Source organism: Loxodonta africana, chromosome 4 (genome assembly GCF_030014295.1).
Source record: "Loxodonta africana isolate mLoxAfr1 chromosome 4, mLoxAfr1.hap2, whole genome shotgun sequence".
In the NCBI taxonomy this organism is placed as follows: domain Eukaryota; kingdom Metazoa; phylum Chordata; class Mammalia; order Proboscidea; family Elephantidae; genus Loxodonta; species Loxodonta africana.
In genome coordinates this window covers 138,908,591-138,935,819 of record NC_087345.1, presented here as the reverse complement: position 1 = coordinate 138,935,819, position 27,229 = coordinate 138,908,591, and the positions used below count along the sequence as shown (strand labels likewise).

The window sequence follows — 27,229 nt, the reverse complement described above, 5'->3', positions numbered from 1 at the left end:
ATTTTTTTTTTAAATAATTTTTATTGTGCTTTAAGTGAAAGTTTACAAGTCAAGTCAGTCTGTCACATATAAGCTTATATACACCTTACTCCATACTCCCACTTACTCTCCCCCTAATGAGTCAGCCCGCTCCCTCCTTCCAGTCTCTCCTTTCATGACGGTTTTGGCAGTTTCTAACCCACTCTACCGTCCCATCTCCCCTCCAGACAGGAGATGCCAACACAGTCTCAAGTGACCACCTAATACAAGCAGCTCACTCTTCATCAGCATCTCTGTCCAACCCATTGTCCAGTCCCTTCCATGTCTGATGAGTTGTCTTCGGGAATGTTTCCTGTCCTGGGCCAATAGAAGGTTTGGGGACCATGACTGCCGGGATTCTTCTAGTCTGTCAGACCATTAAGTCTGGTCTTTTTATGAGAATTTGGGGTCTGCATCCCACTGATCTCCTGCTCCCTCAGGGATTCTCTGTTGTGCTCCCTGTCAGGGCAGTCATCTGTTGTGGCCAGGCACCATCTAGTTGTTCTGGTCTCAGGATGATGTAAGTCTCTGGTTCATGTGGCCCTTTCTGTCTCTTGGGCTCATAGTTATCGTGTGACCTTGGTGTTCTTCATTCTCCTTTGATCCAGGTGGGTTGAGACCAATTGATGCATCTTAGATGGCCGCTTGTTGGCATTTAAGACCCCAGACGCCACATTTCAAAGTGGGATGCAGAATGTTTTCATAATAGAATTATTTTGCCAATTGACTTAGAAGTCCCCTTAAGCCATAGTCCCCAAACCCCCGCCCTTGCTCCGCTGACCTTCGAAACATTCAGTTTATCCCGGAAATTTTTTGCTTTTGGTCCAGTCCGGTTGAGCTGACCTTCTGTGTATTAAGTGTTGTCCTTCCCTTCACCTAAAGTAGTTCTTATCTACGAACTAATCAGTAAATGACCCTCTCCCACCCTCCCTCCCTCCCGCCCTCATAACCACAAAAGTATATGTTATCCTCAGTTTATATTATTTCTCAAGATGTTATAATAGTGGTCTTATACAATATTTGTCCTTTTGCCTCTGACTAATTTCACTCAGCATAATGTCTTCCAGGTTCCTCCATGTTATGAAATGTTTCACAGATTCGTCACTGTTCTTTATTGATGCGTAGTATTCCATTGTGTGAATATACCATAATTTATTTAACCATTCATCCGTTGATGGACACCTTGGTTGCTTCCAGCTTTTTGCTATTGTAAACAGTGCTGCAGTAAACATGGGTGTGCATATATCTGTTTGTGTAAAGGCTCTTATTTCTCTAGGGTATATTCCGAGGACTGGGATTTCTGGGTTGAATGGTAGTTCTATTTCTAACTTTTTAAGAAAACGCCAGATAGATTTCCAAAGTGGTTGTACCATTTTACATTCCCACCGGCAGTGTATAAGAGTTCCAGTCTCTCCGCAGCCTCTCCAGGATTTATTATTTTGTGTTTTTTGGATTAATGCCATCTTTGTTGGAGTGAGATGGAATTTCGTCATAGTTTTAATTTGCATTTCACTAATGGCTAATGACTTACTGATTATTTTTTATCACAAAGAAAAAGTGCAGTGGAGAATCTGGCAGACACTTCCTTAACCATATGCTCAAACCGGTGTTCCCATGTTGATACACGGGCTTCATTCTAGTGTATAAATGTGTTGGGCGTTTGGTACTTCTTTTTGTGTATGTGTGCTTTAGATGAAGGCATACAGAGCAAATTAGTTTCTCATTAAACATTAATACAAATATTGTTTTCTGACATTGGTTGTCAACCCCATGACGTGTCAACACTCTCCCCATTTCTACCTTGGGTTCCCCATTACCAGCTTTCTTACCTCTCCTGCATTCTTGTCCTTACCCTCGGGCTGGTGTACCCATTTAGTCTCATTTTGTTTTATGGGCCTGTTTTATCTTTGGCTTCCCCATGTGTCTGTCATTTTGTCCTACTGTGGGGGCCCGCATGTTACTGTGATGCTGGAAGCTATACCACTGGTATTCAAATACCAGCAGGGTCACCCATGCCTGACAGGTTTCACTTGAGCTTCCAGACTAACACAGACTAGGAAGAAGGACCCAGCAGTCTACCTCTGAAAAGATTTAGCCAGTGAAAACCTTATGAATAGCAGAGGAACATTGTGTGATACAGTGCCAGAAGATGAACTCCTCAGGTTGGAAGGCATTCAAAATACTACTACTGGGGAAGAGCCACCTCCTAAAAGTAGAGTCTACCTTAATGACATGGATGGAGTCAAGCTTTCAGGACCTTTATTTGCTGATGTGGCACGACTCAAAATGAGAAGAAACAGCTACAAACATCCGTTAATAATCAGAACGTGGAATGTACAAAATATGAATCTAGGCAAATTGGAAGCTGTCAAAAATGAAATGGAATGCATAAACGTTGATATCCTAGGCATTAGTGAGCTGAAATGGACTGGTATTGGCCGTTTCGAATGGGACAGGCATATGATCTACTGTGCAGGGAATGACAACTTGAAGGGGAACGGCGTTGCGTTCATTGTCAAAAAGAACATTTCAAGATCTATCCTGAAGTATAGCGCTATCAATATCCATACACCTACAAGGACGACCAGTTAATAATACGACTATTATTTAAATTTACACACTAACCACTAAGGCTGATGATGAAATTCAAGATTTTTACCAATTTCTGCAGTCTGAAATTCATTGAACATGCAATCAGGATGCATTGATAATTACTGGAGATTGGAATGCAAAAGTTGGAAATGAAGAAGGGTCGGTAGTTGAAAAATATGGCCTTGGTGATAGAAATGATGCTGGAGACTGCATGATACAATTTTGCAAGACCAATGACTGCTTCGTTGTAAATACCTTATTTCACCATCATAAACGGCGACTGTACACATGGAGCTTATCAGATAGAATGCACAGGAATCATATTGAATACATCTGTGGGAAGAGATGATGAAAAAGCTCAGTATCATCAGAATAAGGCCAGGGGCGGACTGCAGAACAGACCATCAATTGCTTATGTGCAAGTTCAAGTTGAAACTGAGGAAAATTAGAGCAAATCGAAGAGATCCAAAGTATGACCTTGAGTATATTCCACCTGAATTTAGAGACCATCTCAGGAATAGATTTGACAGGTTCAACACGAATGACTGAAGACCAGATAAGTTGTGGAATGACATCAAGGACATCATACATGAAGAAAGCAAGAGATCATTAAAAAGGCAGGAAAGAAAGAAAAGACCAAAATGGACATCAGAAGAGACTCTGAAACTTGCCTTTGAATGCAGATTAGCTAAAGTGAAAGGAAGAAATTATGAAGTAAAAGAGCAGAACAGAAGATTTCAAAGGGCGGCTCAAGAAGACAAAATAAAGTATTACAATGACACGTGCAAATACCTGGAGATGGAAAACCAAAAGGAAAGATCACACTCCGCATTTATTAAGCTGAAAGAACTGAAGGAAAAATTCAAGCCTCGAATTGCCATATTGAAGGATTCTGTGGGGAAAATTGGAAACTCTAGTGGCATAGTGGTTAAGTGCTACAGCTGCTAACCAAAAGGTCAGCAGTTCGAATCTGCCAGGCGCTCCTTGGAAAATTTATGGGGCAGTTCTACTCTGACCTCTAGGGTTACTATGAGTCGGAATCGACTCGACAGCACTGGGTTTGGTTTTGGTTTTTTATGGGGGAAATTATTAAACAACTCAGGAAACATCAAAAGAAGATGAAAAGAGTACACAGTCACTGTACTAAAAAGAATTGGTTGACGTTCAGTTGTTTCAGGAGGTACCGTATTAGCAGGAACTAATGGTACTGAAGGAAGAAGTCCAAGCTGCGCTGAAGGCATTGGCGGAAAACAGTGCTCCAGGAATTCTTCGAAGACCAATTGAGATGTTTCAACAAATAGATGCCGCACTGGATGTACTCACTCGTTTATGCCAAGAAATTTGGAAGACAGCTACCTGGCCAATGGACTGGAAGAGATCTGTGTTTATGACTATTGCCAAAAAAGGTGAGCCTAGCAAATGTGGAAATTATCAAACAATATCATTAATATCACACACAAGTAGAGTTTTGCTGAGGATCATTCAAAAGTGGCTGCAGCAGTGTATCAACAGGGAACTGCCAGAAATTCAAGCAGGATTCAGAAGAGGACGTGGAACCAGGGATATCACTGCTGATGTCAGATGGATCACTGGCTAAAAGCAGAGAATACCAGAAGGATGTTTACCTGTGTTTTATTGACTGTTCAAAGGCGCTCAACTGTGTGGACCATAACAAATTATGGATAACATTACAACGAATGAGACTTCCGGAACATCTAATTGTGCTCATGAGGAACCTGTGCATAGATCAAGAGGTAGTCGTTCGAACAGAACAAGGGGATACTTTGTGGCTTAAAGTCAGGAAAGATGTGCGTCAAGGTTATATCCTTTCACCATAATTATCCAGTCTGTGTGCTGAGCAGATAATCTGAGAAGCTGGACTGTATGAAGAAGAACAGAGCATCAGGATTGGAGGAAGACTCATTAACAACCTGTGTTAAGCAGATGACACAACCTTGCTTGCTGAAAGTGAACAGGACTTGAAGCACTTACTGATGAAGATCAAAGACCACAGCCTTCAGTATGGGTTACACTTCAACGTAAAGAAAACAAAACTCCTCACAACTGGACGAATGAGCAACATCATGATAAATGGGGAAAAGACTGAAGTTGTCAAGAATTTTATTTTACTTGGATCCACAATCTACACCCATGGAAGCAGCAGTCAAGAAATCAAAAGACACATTGCATTGGGCAAATGTGCTGCAAAAGATCTCTTTAAAGTGTTGAAAAGCAAAGATGTCACCTTGAAGACTGAGGTGCGCCTGACCTAAGCCATGGTGTTTTTTTTTTTTAATTAATTTTTTATTAAGCTTCAAGTGAACATTTACCATTCCAATCAGTCTGTCACATGTAGGTTTACATACATCTTACTCCCCTCTCCCACTTGCTCTCCCCCTATTGAGTCAGCCCTTTCAGTCTCTCGTTTAGCCATGGTGTTTTTAATTGCCTCCCATACATGAGGAAGCTGGACAATGAATAAGGAAGACCAAAGAAGAATGACGCCTTTGAATTTTGGTGTTGGCAAAGAATAGTGAATATATCATGGACTACCAAAAGAGCGAACAAATCTGTCTTGGAAGAAGTACAACCAGAATGCTCCACAGAAGCAAGGATGGCAAGACTACATCTCACATAGTTTGGACATGTTGTTAGGAGGGATCAGTCCCTGGGGAAGGACATCATGCTTGGTAAAGTAGAGGGTCAGCGAACAAGAGGAAGACCCTCAATGAGATGGATAGACACATTGGCTGCAACAGTGGGCTTAAGCATAACAGCGATTGTGAGGATGGCACAGGACCAGGCAGCATTTCCTTCTGTGCTACATAGCGTCGCCATGAGTCGGAACCGACTCTGTGGCACTTAATGACAACAACTATCTTTGGCTTAAGGGTGAACTTCAGGAGCGACTTCAGTCCTGAGTTAAAAAGGGTGTCCAGGGCCCATACTCTCGGGGATTTCTCCAGTCTCTGTCATGCCAGTAAGTCTGGTCTTTTTTTGTGAGTTAGAATTTCGTTGTGCATTTTTCTCCTGCTCTGTCCATAACCCTCTATTGTGATCCCTGTCAGAGCAGTTGATGAGTGTTTGGTATTTCTCGATATACACAAAATAGTTTTTTTTGACAGGTAGAGCCAGAGTTACAGTTTTATTATGTGCATAATTCTTTATTTCTAAAATGTCCATTCTCTTGATGACCATTTTGTTGAACAGCTGACATTAATTGTACTTTCCCGCCCAAAAGTACATTAGAGTTAGTAGAATCTAAATTGCTTTCTCTTTGAGGAAGCTACTCCCTCGATTTTAAATTACACGTCTTTGATTAGACATCATATCTTTAGACCGCTACAAAATTATTGAGAAGATTACTATTTTGCCATGTATGTTATTTTTAGCTGCAGTGGAGCCATTTCCGACTTATGGAGACTCTATGTATAACAGAATGAAACATTGCCCAATCCTGTGCCACCTTCATGATTGTAGTAGGTATGCTTGAGTTCGTTGTTGGGGCCATTGTGTCAGTCCATCTCATGGAGGGTTTCATTTGTTTTCTGTGATTGTCTGCTTTACTAAACATGATGTCTTTTTCTAGCAATTGTTCTTTCCTGATGACATGTGCATTGTCTTGCTGTCCTTGCTTCTAAGGAGCATTCTGGTCGTGTTTGTTCTAAGAGCGATTTGTTTGTTTTTCTGACAGTCCATAGTGTATTCAGTATTTTTCTCCAGCACCATAATTTGAATGTATCAATAATTCTTTTGTCTTCCTTTTTTCATTGTCTCCCCTTCACATGCATATGAGGTGATTCACCATTGTATACTGTTATTCAGATATTTAAAACTGTTGTATGGAATTAGGTGAAGTAAGTAACATCAAAAAATTTATTTTAAGATTCATATGACAGTAAATTCTAGAACTCCATTGGTTCTTAAAGATCTTATTCTTTTTTATAGCTGCAGAGCACTTTGTTGTGTGGCTGTATTATGGGTTATTCACCTGGTCTCCTATGGATGGGTATGCAAGTTGTTTCCAGTATTTTGCTGTTAAAAATCATCTCAAGGCGAATAACTTTCCTTTTTTTAATTGTTGGAAATGATACCTGTGGGGTAAAGTCCTAGAAGTAGATATCCTGGGCCAAAGAATGAATGCCCAGATAATTTTGCTAGATACAGCCTAGTTCCATTCTGTAGAAGTTACACTATTTTGCACTCCCACCAGCAATGTATGAAAGGTCATGTTTACTCGGCCTTACCAAAAAGAATGTGTTTTTAAGCTTTTGAATTTTTGTTGAGAGGTGAGAAGTGGTGTTTCATTGCAGTTTTACTTGCATTTTCTGTTATAAATAAAGTTGAGCATCTTTCATATGTTTAAAGGCCACTTTTGTATCTTTTTTTGGTCACCTTTTCTTTTTGCCTTTGAAGAATTTTTTTATTATGAAAGTATTTAAACATACCCCAAAGTAGAGAAAATAGTATATCATCTCCAAGGTTTAACAGTTATCAAATTTGACCTCACTTTCTTCATCTACGCCTCTTTTCCCCTCTGAAATATTTTAAAACAGATCTTGTACATTGTTTCATTTCACCCAGAATATTTCAGTATTTATCTCTAAAAGTATTTATCACTAAGATCTGTTCATGTCATTTTGCCAGCTTTTCTATTGGGTATGTGATCTTTCTTTTTTCCCAGTTTGCCATTTGATTTGCTTATAGAGTTTTTTGGTTTTATTTTTGCCATGTAAAGTTCCTTTTTTAAACTATTAGTATTTTATTGCATCTGTATTTTGAGTTATAGTGAAGATGCCTTCCTCCATATTTAGATTGTAAAGGAATTCACCCGTATTCTAATTTGTACGTTTTCATGTTTTCTTTATATCTTTTGTTTGCTTGGACTTAGGGATTCAACTATGTCTTGGTCTAAGTGTCTATTCAATTGGTCCAACATCTTTTTTTTTTTTTTCAATTCTTTTTTTAGTTTGAGTTGCCCTCTTAATTGTATACTAAATTTCTGTAAGTACTTAGGTCTATTTCTAGCCTTTCTGTTCTGTTTCCCCAGTCTGTCTCTCTGCTCATTCTGTAATACCATACTATTTTACATTTTAATTATAGAGACTTTGTAATATGTTTTAAAAACTGGTAGGGCTGGTCTCACTCCAGTCCTTTATCTTTTTTCATATAAGGTTCTCTTAACTATTCTTCCATGATTATTTTTCTATGTGACCTTTAGAATCAATTTGCCTAGCTCCAGAAATAATTTTTTTTTTGTTGAGATTGCATTGAATTTATAATTTGGGAGTAATAAACATTTTTATGATAGAATTGCCATAAAATGGAGAGATGTCTTTCCATTTGTTCAAGTCTACTTTTGTGTTTTTCAGAGTTTTCTTCATGTAGGCCTTACACATTTCATTTTACATTTTTACTTAAGTTTTTATTGTTTTGGTTATTATACTTGGGTTTTTCTCTTCACTTAAGTTTTCAAGTTGGTTACTCTTTGCATATATATAAAGGCTATTGATTTTTTAAAAGATCAGTTAATGAAATAATTTTAGGATCACAAGAAGTTATAAAAACAGTACAGCAGGTTCCCTTGTACCCTTCATATACGCTTCCCCAATAACATAACTATAATACAGTATCACAATCAGAAAATTGACATTGATACAATACTTTCAACTAGATTACAGACCGAAAGCTATTTTTTTTTAATTGTGCTTTAAGCCAAAGTTTACAATTCAAGTCAGTTTCTCATACAAAAACTTACACACACATTGTTATGTGACCCTAGTTGCTCTCCCTATAATGTGACAGCATACTCCTTCTCTCCACCTTGTGTTTCCCTTGTCCATTCATCTAGGTCCTGTCCCCCCTGCCTTCTCATCTCACCTCCAGACAGGAGCTGCCCACTTAGTCTCATGTGTCTACTTGAGCTAAGAAGCACACTACTCACCAGTATCATTTTATGTCTTATAGTCCAGTCTAATCTTTGTCTGAAGAGTTGGCTTCAGGACTGGTTTTAGTTTTTGGACTAACAGAAAATCTGGGGGTCATGTCTCCTAGGGTCCCTCTAGTCTCAGACCATTAAATCCAGTCTTTTTCCTAGAATTTGAGTTCCTCAGCCCACTTTTCTCCTGCTCCATCAGGGACTCTCTGTAGTCTTTCCTGTTAGGGCAGTCATTGGTGATAGCCGGGCACCATCTAGTTCTTCTTGTCTCAGGCTGATGGAGTGTTTGGTTTATGTGGTCCATTCTGCCTCTTAAACTCATATTTTCCTTGTGTCTTGGTGTTCTTCATTCAGATTTGCTCCAGCTGGGTTGGGACCAATTGATGCAATTTAGATGGCCACTTGCTAGCTTTTAAGACCCTAGATGGTACTCATCAAAGTGGGATGCAGAATGTTTTCTTAATAAACTTTGTTATGCCAGTTGACTGAGATGTCCCCTGAAACCATGGTCCCCAGACCTCCGCCCCTGCTACTCTGTCCCTCGAAGTGTTTGGTTGTATTCAGAAAATATCTTAGCTTTTGGTTTAGTCCAGCTGTGCTGACTTCCCCTGTGTTGTCCTTCCCTTCACCTAAAGTAATTTTTTTTCTTATTGTACTTTAGATGAAGATTTACAGAACAAACTAGTTTCTTATCAGACAGTACACACAGTGTTGTATGACATTAAGTAACAACCCCATGACATGTCAACACTCTCCCTTCTCAATTCTGGGTTCTCTATTACCAGCTTTTGTTTTCCCTCCTGCCTTCCAGTTCCTGCCCCAGGGCTGGTGTGCCCCTTTAGTCTCATTTTATTCCATGGGCCTGTTCAATCTTTGGCTGAAGGGTGAACACCAGCAGTGACCTCGTTACTGAGCTCAAAGGGTGTTGTCATATTCTTAGGGTTTCTCCAGTCTCTGTCAGGCCAGCAAGCCTGGTCTTGCTTTTTGAGTTAGAATTTTCTTCTGTATTTTTCTCCAGCTCTATCCGGGACCCTCTATTGTGATCCCTGTGAGAGCAGTCAGTGGTAGCCAGGCACCATCTTATTGTACTGGACTCAAGTCTGGTGAAGGCCACGGTAGACGTAGTCTGTTAGTCGTTTGGACTAATCTTTAGTCTTGTTCATTCTCCTTTGCTCCCAAAGGGGTGAGACCGGTGGAGTATTTCAGATGGCCGCTCACAGGCTTTTGAGACCCCAGACTTTATTCACCAAAGTAGAAAGTAGAGCATTTTCTTAATAAACTATGTTATGCCAATTGAGCTACATAGTCCCCAGGAGCATGGTCCCCACAGTCCTCATCCCAGCAGTTTGGTCCCTCAGGGAGTTTGAATGCATCTATGGCACTACCATGACCTTGCCTTGTACAGGTTGTGCTGGTTTCCCCAGTATTGTGTACTGTATTACCTTTCACCAGAGTTTCCACTCATCTATTGTCTATTAAGTGTTTTCCTATCCTCACCCCTCCCCTCCCTCGTAATCATCAAAGATTGTTTCTATTTGTATGTAAACCTTTTCATGAGTATTTACAGTAGTGGTTTCATACAGTGTTTGTCCTGTCGTGATTGACTTATTTCACTCAGCATAATGCCCTCCAGATTCATCCATGTTATGCGATACTTCATAGATTCATCGTTGTTCTTTATCATTGTGTAATACTCCATTTGTATATGTACCACAGTTTGTTTATCCATTCATCTGTTGATGGACATCTGGGTTGTTTCCTCCTCCTTATTATTGTGAACAGTGCTGCAGTGAACATGGGTGTGCATATGTCTGTCCGTGTGAAGACTCTTATTTCTCTAGGATGTATTCCTAGGAGTGGGATTGCTGGATCATATGGTATTTCTATTTCTAGTTTTCTAAGGAAGCGCCATATTGTTCTCCAAAATGGTTGTATCATTTTGCATTCCCACCAGCCTCGTATAAGAGTTCTGATCTCCCCTGCAGACGCTCCAACGTTTGTTATTTCCTGTTTTATTGATTTGTGCCAGTAATGCCGGGGTGTGATGGTACCTCATTGTGGTTTTGATTTGCATTTCTCTAACGGCTGGAGATTGTGAGCATTTCCTCATGCGTCTGTTGGCTGCTTGAATATCTTCTTTGGTGAAGGTGTCTGTTCATTTCCTTTGCTCATTTTTTAATTGGATTATTTGTCTTTTTGTTATAGAGGTGTTAGATTTTCTTATAGACTTTACAGGTTAGACCTTTGTCTGATTTGTAATAGCCAAAAAATTTTCCCTAGTCTGTAGGTTCTCTTTTTATTCTTTTGGTGAAGTCTTTTGATGAGCTTAAGTGTTTAATTTTTAGAAGATCCCAGTAATCTAGCTTATCCTCTGGAGCTTGTGTGTTATTGGTTGTGGTTTGTATCCTGTTAATGTCATGTATTAGGGCCTCTAGCATTGATCCTATTTTTTCTTCTATGATCTTCGTGGTTTTTGACTTCATGTTTAGGTCTTTGAACCATTTTGAGTTAGTTTTTGTATAGGTGTGAGGTATGAGTCCTGTTTCATTTTTTTGCAGATGGACAACTAATTTTTGTATGTTTATCTTGTATCCTGATACTTTGCTGAACTCTTCTCTATTAGTTCCAGTAGTATTCTTTTGAGGTCTTCAGGGTTTTCTGTGTATAAGATCATACCATCTGCAGATAGAGATACTTTTACTTCTTCCTTACCAGTTCGGATGCCCATTATTTCTTTTTCTAGCCTAATTGCTCTGGCTAGGACCTCCAGCTCGATATTGAATAAGGGTGGTGATAAAGGGCATCCTTGTCTGGTTCCTGATCTCAAGGGGAATGCTTTGAAACTCTCTCCATTTAGGATAATGTTGGCTCTTGGCTTTATATAAATGCCCTTTATTATGTTGAGGAATTTCTCTTCTATTCCTATTTTGCTGAGAGTTTTTTTTTTTATCATGAATGGGTGTTGAACTTTGTCAGATGTCTTTTCTGCATAAGTTGATAACATCATGTGGCTCAATAGATTACACTGATTGTTTTTCTAATATTGAAGTATCCTTGCATACCTGGTATGAATCCGACTTGGTCATGGTGAATTATTTTTTTGATATGTTATTGAATTCTCTTGGCTAGAATTTTGTTGAGGATTTTTGCGTCTAAGTTCATGAGGGATATTGGTCTGTAATTTTCTTTTTTTGTGGTGTCTTTACCTGGTTTTGGTATCAGGGTTACACTGGCTGCGTAGAATGAGTTTGGGAGTATTCCATCCTTTTCTATGCTCCAGAATACCTTTAGTAGTGGTGATGTTAACTCTCCTCTGAAAGTTTGGTAGAATTGTCCAGTGAAGATGTCAGGGCCAGGGCTTTTTGTTGTTGTTGTTGAGAGTTTTTAAATTACTTTTTCAATCTCTTCTTTTATTTAGGTTTATATAGTTGTTCTACCTCTGTTTGTGTTAGTTTAGGTAGGTAGTATGTTTCTAGAAATTTGTCCATTTCCTCTAGGTTGTCAGATTTGTTGGAGTACAATTTTTACAGTATTCTGTTATGATTCTTTTAATTTCAGTTGGGTCTGTTGTAATATCACCCCTCTCATTTCTTATTTGGGTTATTTGCTTCCTCTCTTGTTTTTCATTTGTGACTTTGGCCAGTGGTTTATCAATTTTGTTGATCTTTTCAAAGAGCCAGCTTTTGGTCTTGTTAACTCTTTCAGTTTTTCTATAGTGTATTTCATTTCATTCTGCTCTAATTTTTATTATTTGCTTTCTTCTGGTACCTGAAGGCTTCTTTTGCTGCTGTCTTTATTTTTATTCAAGTTGTAGGGCTAATACTTTGATTTTGGCCCTTTCTTCTTTTTGGATGTGTTCATTTATTGCTATAAATTGACCTCTCAGCACTGCTTCTGCTGTGTCCCAAAGGTTCTGGTAGGATGTGTTTTCATTCTCATTTGATTCTATGAATTTGTTTATTCCATCCTTAATTTCTTCTATAACCCAGTAGTTTTTGAGCAAGGTGTTGTTCAGTTTCCAAGGGTTTGATTTTTTTCCTTGCTTTTGCTGTTACTGATTTCTGCTTTTATGGCTTTATGGTCAGAAATGATAATTTGTAATATTTTCATGCTTTGGATTCTATTAAGGCTTGCTTTATGGCCTAATATGTAGTCTGTTCTGGAGAATGTTCCATGTACATTGGAAAAGAAAATATACTTGGCTGCTGTTGGGTGGAGTGTTACATATATGTCTATGAGGTCAAGTTGGTTGATTGTGGCATTTAGATCTTCGGTGTCTTTATTGAACTTCTTTTTGGATGTTCTGTCCTTCACTGAAAGTGGTGTGTTGAAGTCTCCTATTACTATTGTGGAGCTGTCTATCTCTCTTTTCAGTGCTGTTTGAGTCTGTTTTAGGTATTTTGGAGCCCTGTCATTGGGTTCATAAATACTGATTATGGTTATGTCCCCCTGGTGTATTGCCCTTTCAATCATTATATTAATGTCCTCCCTTATCCTTTGTGGTGGAGTTTACTTTAAAATCTATTTTGTCAGAAATTGACATTGCCACTGCTGTTTTTTCATTGTCATTTGCTTGATATATTTTTTTTCCATCCTTTGAGTTTTAGTTTGTTTGTGTCTTTAAGGTGTGTTTCTTGTAGGCAGCATATAGACGGATTGTGTTTTTTAATCCTTTGTGCCACTGCCTGTCTCTTCTTGGTGCATTTAGTCCATTTACATTCAGCGAAATTGTTGATAAGTATGAGTTCAGTGCTGTCATTTTGATGTCTTTTTTTTGTGCTGTTGACAGTTCCTTTGTTCCACTTAATTTTCTGTGCTGAGTCTTTTTTAAAATGTATTTTCTTTTCCTCTTTTTCATTGTTGTTGATTTTGTATTTGCCGAGTCTTTGTTTTTCTTGTATTTTATTTTGATGTGATGGTGGAAGATACTGATTTTTATATGTCAGTTTTTTATCCTAGCTATGTTACAGAATTCTCTTTTGTTGAAAGAGCAAAAGTTTTATCATTGATACTCTCTAGCTTTCCAGATATAGTCAGATCATCTGCAGATAGAAATACTTTGACTTCTTTTCTCGTTTTTCGTGTTTTCTTGTCATAATTGCATTGGCTAATACTGCCATCAATTTTAAATAGAAGTGGAGAAGTAAGCCTCCTTGTCTTATTTCACATCTTACTAGGAATGTGTTTAATGTTTCTCCATTAATAAGATGTTAGCTTTAGGATTCAGGCCTAGATTTATTTTATCATATTGAGCAAGAATCCAGTTCCTGTTTTTTCATCAGGAATGGGTGTTGAATTTTGTTAAAGGCCCTTTCTGTATCCACGAAGATAATCATGTGATTTTTCTTAAATCAATAAATATGATAAATTCTTTAAATAGATTTCCTGATATCAAAATACCAATATCATTACATTCCTGGAATAAGTGTTACTTTATTTAGTTACTTTTAATGTACTGTTTGATTTTATTCTCTAATGTTTACAATTTTTGCTTTGAATTAACATATGAGGTTGAGGGATATTTGTGTGTGTGTGTGCATGTGCTCTCTTTATAAGGTTGTAAGAATCAATGTTATTCTTGCGTTATAAAAAGAATTTGTAAGTGTTCTCCTTTTTTCTCTGATGTACAATAATTTATGTAGCATTGAGATTATTTTTTATTGTAGTTTGGTAGAATTCAACAAGAGATGAGATTGGCATGATTGGCTTCAGACAGTCATGACTCATCCTCTCAGACAGGCATATTGTTCTCTAATCAAAGGTAGGTGTCCATTAGCAAGTTAGAGATAGGGATTTCTATTGAGTAATAACCAGTAGTGTCGGTCTCTTTGGATCTCATGCAAGTAACAACTACATATTTATGAAGGATAGATTTTCTTTTGTGGAAAGGGATCTGGGCATTGCATGGTGCCTTGATAAAAAAATTTTTTTAGCTGTGTTTAATTATTGTAATGCAACAATGAGTTGGATTTAAAAAGAAGAAATCAAATAACTGTTTTCTTCATTTTGAGGAGGACCCAGAAACTTTTCTTGGGTAAGAACATAAATTCAGGAGTCAGGATAATTATGCTAATGTGAGTTTTTTTTTGTTGTTGTTGTTATTTTTCAGTCAGAACCTGGAGAAGTAAATAGGAACACGGAACTAAAGAAACTTCAGATTTTTGGAGCTGGACCCAAGGTTGTGGGCCTTGCAATGGGAACAAAAGATAAAGAAGGTAAAATCTTTATTTGATCATGAAAAGAAATAGCATACAATGACATGGTTATAACAAGATTCAAATGATACTCAAATCGTAGTCTTCCTTGGGAATTTCTTAAGAATTATAAACTTGCAGCATGATATGTAGGCAAATCACCTTTTTATGGTTGATAATCTTAAATTTATTTTTAAATTAAAAATTTATTTGGGTTGATCTTAAATTTATAGTGTTGATAATCTTAAATTTATAGTGTGTGGAGCCATATTATGTTGAATTTTTATGATATTTTGGAAGAGACATTTCTGTTCTCCACGTCTAATGTGTGACATGCTAGTTTATTGCAGTTTCTAAAGGTTAGTTTATGAGAGAGGGCTGAAAATTAGTTCTTCTTACCTAGTGATCAGATGCTTATAACTTTTAAATTCAAAGGGAAATAGAGGATTCTCTGACCTTTAGTTTTGAAATATACTGGGGAGAGCTTACAACTTTTAAATTCCAAGCATAATTTTGATATTTTTCTATAATTGCCCTTGATATGTTATGACACTTCATTTAAATAAGCTGTTTGTGGAAAGCATGGTACTCTCAGCTTTACATGTTTGAAACTTTTTTTTGAGTAAAAGTTTTTAAATGCCAAGATCAAGCTGTACTGTTCTCTCTGTGTAACATACCGGTTTGAAAACTTGATATATCAAAGATTGGATTGGATATGTTTTGATTAGATTTATTAAAACCTAATGAAATGCTATAATCATAAATCATATTAAGATGAAATTTTTTGAAATGAGTGGCTGTCATATAATTCAGATTGTGGACTGAACTTTAGAGCATCAGGTAATATTGTTTCATCACTCTCAAAACACTCAGTGTGATAGGACTTAATTAAATACATTATAGTGCTTGTTATGACCCTTTTAAGAACTAAGCACTTTGACTACCTTTTTCGTTCTTACAATTATTGTACTGGCTGCCAGTGATCTTAAAACTTTAGTCTTGAATTAATTCCTGATAGGTACTACATACAGGAAGTATAGCACTAGTGGTTAAGCTTTCTGGAGCTGGATTGCCTAGACAGGAATCCCAAATCTGCTTCGAACTGGCTGTATGATTTTGGGCAAGTTATCTAACTTCTGTATACTTCAGATTCTTTATCTTCAAATGGCAGTAATAGTATATCTACCTTATAGTGTTGTTTTGAGGTTTTAACTAATTTAAATAATTTAAAATATTGTCTGGTCCATGGTAAGATGTCAACATTAGTTTTTACTGTTATTATATATCTATTTTTATTTCAAGATGAGGTCTCCCGAAGACGAAAAGTTACCAACAGGTCAGAGGCATTTAACATGCAAATGAGACAACGGAAAGGAACTCTCTCTGTTAACTTTGTAAGTGTTTTGGAATGTGTCAGGAGGGAAAGGATTTTTTTTTTTGTCTTAGTTTTTTTACTTTTTTCTTGGCATGCCATTTAGTTAGCTTATTTGGTTAGAAACCTTGATGATGAATTTAAAGTGGCAGATTTGACTTCTGTAATCCTAACCTTGATTTGTCCCATATGGATAGACTGTCCCCTTAAGTCATATGCCTTTTGGGATAACTAAGTAAGAGAATGAATATGAATCTGTGTAAATCTTTCAGTAGTATTATAGATAATGCTCAGTTTTCATTCTCTGCCATGTAGTATTTGTATATAGGAAGGATGACGTGGTATATTTTATTTCTATAAATTGATTTTCAAGTAACCTGGATTTGCTGACTTTCTTTAATCTAATAACTTGATATACTTTCTGAACAAGATAGTCTGATGGCATGGATAGTTCTATAGCATGAGGCATGTGGCAGGGTAATTTTAAATTGTTTTTCTTTTGATTACAGTATCATATGCTTTGAACCATAACTATGAACTAATTTTTGTTAACTTGGTTCCTTCATGTATTAAGTATAGAGAGGATATTTTTATCAACTTGCTTGTAGGAGCTCTGAAAGGAAATTTAGGCAGTTTTATATAGAGCTGTTTAAATATTACTATTTAAAATAGATCTTCAGGATTTAAGTTATGTTACTTTTCAGTGTACATTATTTTGTTTTAATTAAGGAGTTGTGGCAAAAATTTAATATTACTCATTATAGAAAATAGGCTTTTGTTTATTTTTTAACAGGTTGATCTCTATGTCTGTATGTTTTGTGGCCGAGGAAACAATGAGGATAAATTGCTTTTGTGTGATGGATGTGATGACAGCTATCATACATTTTGTCTCATTCCCCCACTGCCTGATGTGCCCAAAGGAGATTGGAGGTGTCCTAAGTGTGTTGCTGAGGTACAAGCCTAACTTCTATGGATCCTCTTAAATTAAGAACAGTAACGCACACATATATACTCATATACATGCACAGACGTTCCCAGAAGCTTACTCTATTCTCTTGTTGTTCTTCAATGTTGAAAATCTCCAGGATTGTTAAAGAGCTGTAGTAAATGGAAATAGAACTTTTACATTGTGGCAGCTTGCCTTTCAAAGACTCTCTTTCTTACTGTTGGTAAGATAATTCTCTTTATTGCTGCAGATAAATGAGACTTCTAAGAATATTCATACTGCTGGTCAACAATATAAAGGAAAGCTTCATTTTTTTTTTTTTTTTGATTAAAAAAAGTAGAAAGTCAGACATGAAACACTAGAGCTTTGAATTTATGCATCCAGTTTTCATGCTAACAGGGAAACCTATGATGTCTCTTAGTTTGTCCAAATTTTGACATGGTTGTACTAAATCTTATTGAAAGATTATAATGATGCCTTGTCACAAAAAGCCTAATTTGTTTATTTACTTTAATGAGATGTTATGATAGGACATTGAAGGGAAAGTGTTGGCTGGGTGTATCTAGATGTATTCAAAATCTGTGGTCTTTTTCACTACTACTGTATTTATTATTCTCAAAGTTAGGTAATTTAGCGGCAGTTCTCTGAGTATTTGTGTTACAGCATTATACAAGCTGATTGATAAACAGTGTAAACAAATTGTTCTAGCCAGATACCCTACAACCCATTGGATAGCCCTTTATCCATTACCTTTCCTTCCTTTGAGAGCATTTATTTTCTCCATGAACTCCACTGGTATGCTGAGAATGAGAGGCATCCATGACCTTGATTCCAAGTTACTAGTCTTTTAGGGGCTTGTCTTGGTGCCAGAGCTTAATGCCAACTCCCAAGACTGAAGTTGTCTCCTTACCACTTCCTGCTGGAAGGCTTTGAAAATGACTTGAAGTTCTAGAACATTATTTCCTGTTAATTTGGCAAGTAACTAATGCTTGTTTTGTTGCAGATTGATTGGATTTACCTCACCTAGAAAAACGATCAAGGAAGATAGTACCTGAGAACTTTAATGCTTTGCTCAGTTGAGTTTCAGTGAGTTAATTGTAGATATTTTTTTTTCTTTCCAGGAATGTAACAAACCTCGAGAAGCATTTGGATTTGAACAGGCTGTACGAGAGTATACCCTTCAGAGCTTTGGAGAGATGGCAGATAATTTTAAATCTGATTATTTCAATATGCCAGTCCACGTGAGTATCTATCATCTTTGAAGGCCATTTGTGGAGATACGAAGATTTATCTGAGTCCAAAGCTTTTGGTTTGCTTTTTACTTTCATTATTTTGCAAAAAAACAGAAACAGCATGAAAATGATGATCAAACACTAAATGTAAGAATTAGGGGCCTGGCTTCTGTTTCTCTCACTGTCCAATGTGGGAGTGTTCACTCTCCTATTGAGAAATCTGTTTTGATGCTTGAACTGTTTATTATCCCTTTGTGAGCAACCCTTTATAGAAAAACTTGGGATGTTTGGCAGCTGGCTATTTTTGTTTAGTTATTTGTGATAATAGGGTGTGCTTCTTTCCCTAAAGGGTTTTAAGCTTTTTTAGTCCCTACCAAAAATATTTTCCAAAGCCATTAAAATTCAGTCTTGGTTTTTGCATTTTCTTGTTCCTTCTGGTTCATCTTTATCCTTCTTAGTTGGGAAGCAACTTCTTGCAGAAAAAGGCCAGCTCAAGTTCATTATGCTTTTCTGAACATCCAAGCTGTCTTTAGCTTTTCCCCATCCTCAGTGGTAAAAGCTATGACTTAGTGTTTCAGCTTTGGGAAACGAGAAGGTTTTCTATCTTGTGGATTTGTATTCACTTGCTTTATGTATTATGTTATGGTTAATAGTCTATCATCATTGTCTTCCCTGTGTAGATGGTTCCCACAGAACTAGTAGAAAAGGAATTCTGGCGACTGGTGAGCAGCATTGAAGAAGATGTTATTGTAGAGTATGGAGCTGATATCTCCTCAAAAGATTTTGGAAGTGGATTTCCTGTAAAGGATGGTCGGAGAAAGATGCTGCCAGAAGAAGAGGTGCAGATTACATTCTCCAGACGTCTGCTTACCCCAAGTTGATTTATCCTTTGTAGAAAACTCCCTTTCTGTAATCTTAAGGAACCCATGTTAACTGACTAGCTGGCTAACCAACCAAAAAAAAAAAAAAAGACAGAAAAAAAGACACCAAGTAGTATCTGTTGAAAGCCTCTTTTTTGTTTTGCTTTATAGGGATAGGAATCATGTCTCTATTATTTCTCATTGGAATTTGTAGTTAAACTTATGTTGGCCTTTTTCATTCTATCCTCCATAACTTTTAACTACACTTTTATAGTTTCCATGTCCCTGTGCTTCATTATGGATCATATCCTCATCTTCTGGTTCACAGATTCTCTCTTCCGGTTTGTCATTGGCTGTTTAACCTCCTGCTTTGAGAGTTTTTTCTTAAATTTAAAAAAATTTCAAAGACACACAAAGTAAATGCGATAATGCACCTCCCTCCCTCAATATGTGACATCTAGAGTCAACCATTATCTACCTTCTGCCATTCCAATATCGTCTCTCATTCCATCTATTCCCCCTACTCTTGTTACTGTTTTTATGTTCCCCCTTTCTGAAAATTTACATACATTGAAAAGTAAAAATCTTAGCCCTATCATTTGACAAATGTACAAATCTTAGCTATCCATTTGACATCATTTGATTACCCCTTAGCTCATACCCCTATTATGATACAGACATTTTCATCCTCTCCAGAGTTCCTCTTGGGTTTCTTATCAGTCACCACCACCTTTGTTTTTTCTTTGTTAACTTAGCGTGTTTTGTAGATGCTCTTTATGAAGTTGGGGAAGTTTTCCTCTATTCCTGTTTTTCTGACAGTTTTTATCATGAATGGGTGTTTAGTTTTGTCAGATAGTTTTTTTTGCAGTGATTGACATTATCATGTGATTTTTCTTCATTAGCCTAACATGGTGGATTACACTGATTAATCTTCAAATGTTGAGTCAGTCTTGCATCCCTGGAATAAATTTTACTTGGTTATGGTATATGGTTCTTTTTATATGTTGCCAAATTCTATTTGCTAATATTTTGTTAAGAATTTTTACATCTGTTCATGAAGGATATGGGTTTGTAGTTGTCCTTTTTGTGTTGTCTTTGGTATCAGCATAATACTAGCTTCATAAGGTGAATTCAGAAGTATTTTTCTCTAAGAGGTTTTGTAGATTTGGTGTTAACTCTTTAAATGTTTGGTAGGATAGTAAAACCATTTTGGGGAGTTTTTTTTTTTTTTATCAGTTTCTTTAATAGATATAGGGATATTCAAATTACCTGTTTCATATTAGGTGAATTATGGTAGTTTGTGTTTTTCATGCAGTTTATCCATTTTCATCTAAGTTGTCAAATTTATGCCTGTAGAGTTGTTCGCAGTATTCCAATCTTTTTGATGTTTGCAGGGTCCGTAATGATAGCCTGTTGAATGCCTCATATTAATAATTTGTACCTTCTGTCTTTTTTCTTTTCTCAGAGGTTTGTAAATTTTATTGATCTTTTCAAAGAACCAGCTCTTTGTTTCATTGATTTTGTCTTTTTTTCCCCCCAAGTACATTGATTTCTGTTTTTGTCATTAGTTCATTCCGTCTGCTTGCTCTGGGTTTATTTTGTTCTTTTTCTAGGTTCTTGAGGTGGGAGCTTATATTGTTGATACGAGACTTTACTTTTTTTTAATGTATGCATTTTGTGCAATAAGTTTCCCTCTCAGCACTGCTTTAGCTGTATCCCATAAGTTATAATATGTTGTATCTTTGTTTTTATTCAGTTCAGTGTATTTTTTTCCCTTGAGACTTCTGTAACCCATGGATTATTTAGAAGTGTGTTCCAAGTGTATGGAGATTTTCCTGTTATCTTTTTGTTACTGATTTCTGGTTTGATGTCATTGTGGTTGGAGAACACACTGTGTGTGATTTCAATCCTTTTAAATTGGTCAGGGTTTTATTTGTGGCCTAGGATATGGCTTATCTTCATATATGTTCCTTGGACACTTGAAAACAATGTTTGTTCTACTGCTTTGGCTAGAGTGTGCTGTAAATGTTAATTAGATCCTGTTAGTTGATGGTGTTGTCGAGTTCTTCTGTATCTTTGCTGATTTTCTGTTTAGTTTTTCTATCAGTTGTTGAAAAGCTGTTGAAGTCTTCAACTATAATTGTGGGTTTGTCAATTTCTCCTTTCAGTTCTATCAATTTTTCCTTTAGATATTTTGCAGTTCATTGTTTGGTGTGTACACATTTAAGATTGCTATGCCTTCTTGGTGGATTGACTATTTTATCATTATGTAAGGTGCCTTTCTGAATTCTGGTAATTTTCTTTGCTCGAAAGTCTAGTTTATATGGTAGCAATGCACTAAAAAAAAAATCCCAAACACACTGCCACTGAATTGATTCCGAACTGAGTAGTACTGCCCCATAGGGTTTCCAGGGAGTGCCTGGTGGATTCACACTGCTGACTTCTTGGTTAGCAGCTGTAGCTCTTAACCACTGTGCCACCAGGATTCCGAAATAATTAAAGGAATACCTAAATAAAATTTAGACAAGAGATAGGATTAAATATATAGCTGTATGAATTACATATAGAGGGGAACAAAGAGCATAGATTCTGTAGACTATTGTAAATATTACAAGGTTTGTACATTGTTCTGAAGATTCTCTTTAGATTTCTTTTGGGCACTTGTCATTTGTGTTCTCTTATTACACTATTTTTTTTTCTTTTATAGGAATATGCACTTTCTGGTTGGAACTTGAATAATATGCCTGTCCTGGAGCAGTCTGTTCTTGCGCATATTAATGTGGACATTTCTGGTATGAAGGTACCGTGGCTCTATGTGGGAATGTGTTTCTCTTCTTTTTGCTGGCACATTGAAGATCACTGGAGTTATTCCATCAACTACTTGCACTGGTATGTACAACTTTGGTTACAGTGTATATACTAGTGCCCTTTTTATGGTATAATAGTATTAAATGATCTACTTAAGGGAGAGCTGACTTTGAAATGATTTTCTACCCAAAATAGGATGATACATTGGAGAGAGAAGAGTGGGGGTGTCAGGGTACAACATCTCAGACTCCTTCCTTTTTAAAGTATGTGTATGCAGCAGAGCCGAAAGTTTTAGACCCAGTAATATTGGGTTGGCATACGTGATAATCATTCTAGTACATCTTTTGATATATAAGGTAGGATGTTTAAGTAAAGTTTATATAAAGTCTGACTAACCTTTAGTATTTGAGGTTTCCAGTGAATTTTTTCTTTTTAAAATTCTTTCACTAAATTTTTGCCTCTCTCAAAGCTTTTATATACTTACCCTTGCTCCGTATTATTATATCTTAACTAAATGATATTTTTCTCTCCATTTGGAAGATAATACCCAGATTTTACTATGCAGTAGAAAATTCTAGTTCTTGTTCTGCTTTATTGCTGTGCACTTTAATGTGGTAGCCATTAGCCACACGTGGCTATTTAAATTAGTTAATATTAAGTAAAATTAGAAATTCACACCCTCAGTTGCACTAGCTACATTTCAAGTGCTTCATCATCACATGTGACTAGGGGCTACTGTTTTGGCCAATATAGATATAGAACATTTTCATCATCACAGTAAGTTCTAAGTTTGTAGGCTCTTTTACTTTTTTGGTAAAGTCTTTTGATGAGCATAAGTATTTAATTTTTAGAAGATCCCAGTTATCTAGCTTATCTTCTGGTGTTTGTGTGTTGTTAGTTATGGTTTATATCCTATTTATGCCATGTATTAGGGCCTCTAGTGCTGACCCTATTTTTTTCTTCTATGATCTTTATAGTTTTTGGTTTTATATTTAGATCTTTGATCCATTTTGAATTAGTTTTTGTGTATGATGTGAGGTATGGGTCCCGTTTCATTTTTTTACAGGTGGACATCCAGTTTTGCCAGCGCCACGTGTTAAAAAGACTGTTTGTTCCCTTTGTCAAAGATCAGGTGACTGTAGGTGGATGAATGTACATCTGCGTTCTTGATTCTGTTCCATTGGTCAGTGTGTCTGTTGTTGTACCAGTACCAGGGTGTTTTGACCACCGTATCTGTGTAGTGGGTTCTGAAGTCACGTAGTGTGAGTCCTCCTACTTGCTTCATCTTCTTCAATAGTGCTTTACTTACCCAGGGCCTTTTTCTTTTCCATATAAACTTAATGATTAGTTTTTCCACCTCGTGAAAGAATGCCCTTGGTATTTGGATTAGGATTGCATTGTATTTGTAGATTACTTTGGCTAGAATTGATGTTTTCAGGGTATCGAGTCTGCCTATCCTTGAGCATGGTATGTTTTTTCATGTATGTAGATCTCATTTGGTTTCTTGCAGTAGAGTTTTGTAGTTTTCTTTGTATAGGTCTTTTATGCCCCGTTAGATATATTCCTAAGTATTTTATTTTTTTAGGGGCTATTATAAGTGGTATTGCTTTCCTGATTTCTGTTTTATAGTTCTCTTTCTTGGTATATAGGAGTCCAGCTGATTTTTGTATGTTTATCTTCTATTCGTGCTATTCTTCTGAGTCTTTTTATTAGTTCCAGTAGTTTTCTTGTGGAGTCCTTTGGGTTGTCTATATGTAGTATCGTATCATCTGCAAATAAGGGTAGTTTTACTTCTTCCATACCAATTTGGATGGTCTTTATTTCTTTTTCTTGCCTTATTGCTCTAGTTAGAACTAGCACAATGTTAAGTAGGAGTGGTGATAAAGGGCATCCTTGTCTTGTTCCTGCCACTCTCCATTAAGAATGAGGTTGGATGTTGGTGTTGTATAAATGCCTTTTATTAGGTTGAGAAATTTCCCTTCTGTATCTATTGAGAGTTTTTAATCAGGAATGATTGTTGGATTTTACTGAATGCCTTTTCTGTGTCAATTGAGATGATCATGTGATTTCTTTTATTTATGTGGTAGGTTATGTTGGTTGATTTCCTAATGTTGAACCATCCTTGTGTACCTGGTATGAATCCCACTTGGTCATGGTATATTATTTTTTTGATATGGTGCTGAATTCTATGGGCTAGAATTTTGTTAAGAATTTTTGCATCTATATTCATGAGAGATATTGGTCTGCAGTTCTTTTTTGTGGCAGCTTTGCCTGGTTTTGATATCAGGGTTATGTTGACTTCATAGAATGAATTCAGAAGTATCCCTTCCTTTTCTATGTTCTGAAATAGTTTGGGTAGTACTGGTGCAAGCTCTTCTCTGAATGTTTGGTAGAATTCTCCAGTGAAGCCATCTGGGCCTTTGTTTTTTTTTTTTTTTTTTTTGTTGGGAGTTTTTTTTATTACCTTTTTAATCTCTTCTCTTGTTATGGGTCTGTTCAGATTTTTGACCTCAGTTTGTGTTAGTTTGGGTAGGTAGTATGTTTCTAGAAATTTATCCATTTCCTGTAGGTTTTCGAATTTGTTGTCATCTTTCCTTCTTAGCTTGGTTTTTAATTTCTTTTATATCTCAAAAGAGATTGATGCAAGATACATCTACATTAACGCTACCTCATTAACATAACAAAGGAAGCCCATTCCCAAATGGGATTATAACCACAGGCATAGAGGCTAAGATTTACAACACATGTTTTTACAACACATAATTCAATTCATAACATTCTACTCTTTGGCCTCAAAAAATTCATGTCCTGGCCACATGCCTGACACATACACGGAAATCTTAAATTCAAGTAAAAAAATCTCATCTTCTGAAACATCTAAACCAAATAGGAGTGAGAATTTAGGCATATTACAGCCTGGGGCAAAATTCTTCTTCATCTGTGAAATCTAGAATGCGGGTCGTTTGCTTCCAGTGTACAATGGTAGAACAGGCACAAGGTAGATATTTCTATTATAAATCAGAGAAAATTGGAGGGAGGGAGGGGATAACAGGTACCAAACGTTAGCTCTCAAGTCTTGAAAATAATCCTCTGTTTTCTGAGACCATCTAAACAGTGGCCACACCCTCCAGACTCTGGGTGTTGATCACGCCCTCTAGATTCTGGGTAGAGTCTCCTTGGCCCTGGGTTTCAGCCCCACCCTCCAGGCCCACTAGGATGGCAACTAGTTCATGTAAGTGGCAACTCCACCTCCTTGGGACCCTGCAGGCCTCATTCTTCTACCCAGCCCTGCCCCCTCAGCTTTGTGCAGGGGCCCCTGGCACACCTTAATGGCAGGCCCACACTCTATAAATGCAGTTGAGGAAGATCTGACTCTTTGAAACCTAGGAGGCTGTGGCCCCAGCCTTTGAGATCCGGGAGACTACGGTCCCACCCTTTGAGATCTGGGAGACTGGAGCCCTACCCTTTGAAACCAAGAAGTTCTCCAGATTTTTGAGCTGCTCCAGGCATGGTCTGTTCTTTTCTTGGAGGACAACAAATGTCACTTCTTTGGCCTGTTTCCTGCCTGTAGAATTCTAAGAGGCAGACAGCTTTCTTTTCTTTTTCCTGTCTCTTCCCTGTTCAGTCTAAGCTGCTGGGTTTTCTGCCATGGTAGTTGGTTAGATTCATCAGTCACAGGCTTAATCTCTTTAATAAAAGATTTTAAGTTTTATTTTCACTTTGCCTAGTTCATTTTTAAGTCCATCTCTTTCCTCTTGCATTTTACTATATGTGACAAGGAGAAACCGTGCAGCGCCTTTAAGATCTTGCTTAGAAATCTCAGCTAAATATCCAGGTTCCTCACTTAAAAGGTCTATCCTCCACCAAACATTTGAACGTAATTCGGACGAGTTCTTTGCCACTGCATGAAAAGCATCAGCCTTTTTCCATTGCCCAATCCCATGTTCATCATTTTTTTTTTAAAGCTTCACCAGAAGCACATTTAAGGTCCACATTTTAGCAACATTCTGTTGCTGGTGCCATATGTATTCTCTAAGGCAATAGAGACTTCATAGCTCTCTTTTTTCCTTCTGAGCCCTCAGTAGAATTGCCTTTGACATCCATAGTTCTACCAACAGTCTATTGAAGGCAATCTAGGCATTTATTATTAGGCTCCTTAAAACTCTTCCAACCTCTACCCATTACCCAATTCCAAAACTGCTTCTACATTTTAGGTATTTGTTAGAGCAGCACCCAACTCTTCGGTACCAAAGTCTGTCTCAGTTATCTAGTGCAGCTGGATCAAAAATACCACAAGTGGGTGGCTTTAACAAACAATTTCTCACAGTTTAAAAGATAGAAGTCAGTTCTAGGCGGAGACTTTCTCTGTCCGCTCTGGAGAAAGTTCCTTGTCTCTTGTGCTTCCTGTTTTCTTGAATATCTCTGTGTGTCTTGGTATCTGTCGTACCCCATCTTTCTTCTGCTCTCTTGTTTAATCTCTTTTATATCTCAAAAGAGAATTGACTCAAGACGTACCTACACTAATCCTGTCTCATTAACATAACAAAGACAGCCCATTAACCACAGGCATAGAGGTTTACAACACATTTTGGGGGGTTATAATTCAGTCTGTAACAAAGATAGTTAGATCCACCTTAAAGACTTTTGTGGGCCCAACGGCATACTATGCATCGAGAAAGAACAGTGATGAATCTGTGAAACATTTCATAACATGGAGGAATCTGGAAGGCATTACACTGAGTGAAATCAGTGAGTTGCAAAAGGACAAATACTCTATAAGACCACTATTATAAGAACTCAAGAAATAGTTTAAACAGAGAAGAAAATATCCTTTGATGGTTACGAGAGTAGGGAGGGAGGGAGGGAGGGTGGGAGAAGGGTATTCACTAATGAGATAGTAGATAGGAACTAATTTAGGTGATAGGAAAGACAACACACAATACAGGCGAGGTCAGCACAACTGGACTAAACCAAAAGCAAAGAAGTTTCCTGAATAAACTGAATGCTCCGAAGGCCAGCATAGCAGCGGTGGGGGTTTGGGTACCATGGTTTCAGGGGACATCTAAGTTAGTTGACATAATAAAATCTATTAAGAAGACATTCAGCATCCCACTTTGGAGAATGGTGTCTGGGGTCTTAAACACTAGCAAGCGGCCATCTAAGATACATCAATTGGTCTCAACCCACCTGGATCAAAGGAGAGTGAAGAACAAGAAGGACCCAAGGTAACTATGAGCCCAGGAGACAGCAAGGACCACGTAAACCAGAG

The 27,229-nt window shown here is 37.2% G+C and overlaps 1 protein-coding gene across 1 annotated transcript in view; it reads left to right on the top strand.

The window, feature by feature from the left end:
- Nucleotides 1–27,229, top strand: part of KDM5A (lysine demethylase 5A) — a 114,549-nt gene that overhangs the window by 29,323 nt on the left and 57,997 nt on the right. The window contains exons 6-11 of the mRNA XM_064284755.1: nucleotides 14,658–14,763; nucleotides 16,045–16,136; nucleotides 16,908–17,066; nucleotides 18,182–18,301; nucleotides 18,973–19,131; nucleotides 21,860–22,041. Of these exons, the coding sequence (XP_064140825.1) occupies nucleotides 14,658–14,763; nucleotides 16,045–16,136; nucleotides 16,908–17,066; nucleotides 18,182–18,301; nucleotides 18,973–19,131; nucleotides 21,860–22,041 (818 nt within the window). The remainder of the gene's footprint in view (nucleotides 1–14,657; nucleotides 14,764–16,044; nucleotides 16,137–16,907; nucleotides 17,067–18,181; nucleotides 18,302–18,972; nucleotides 19,132–21,859; nucleotides 22,042–27,229) is intronic.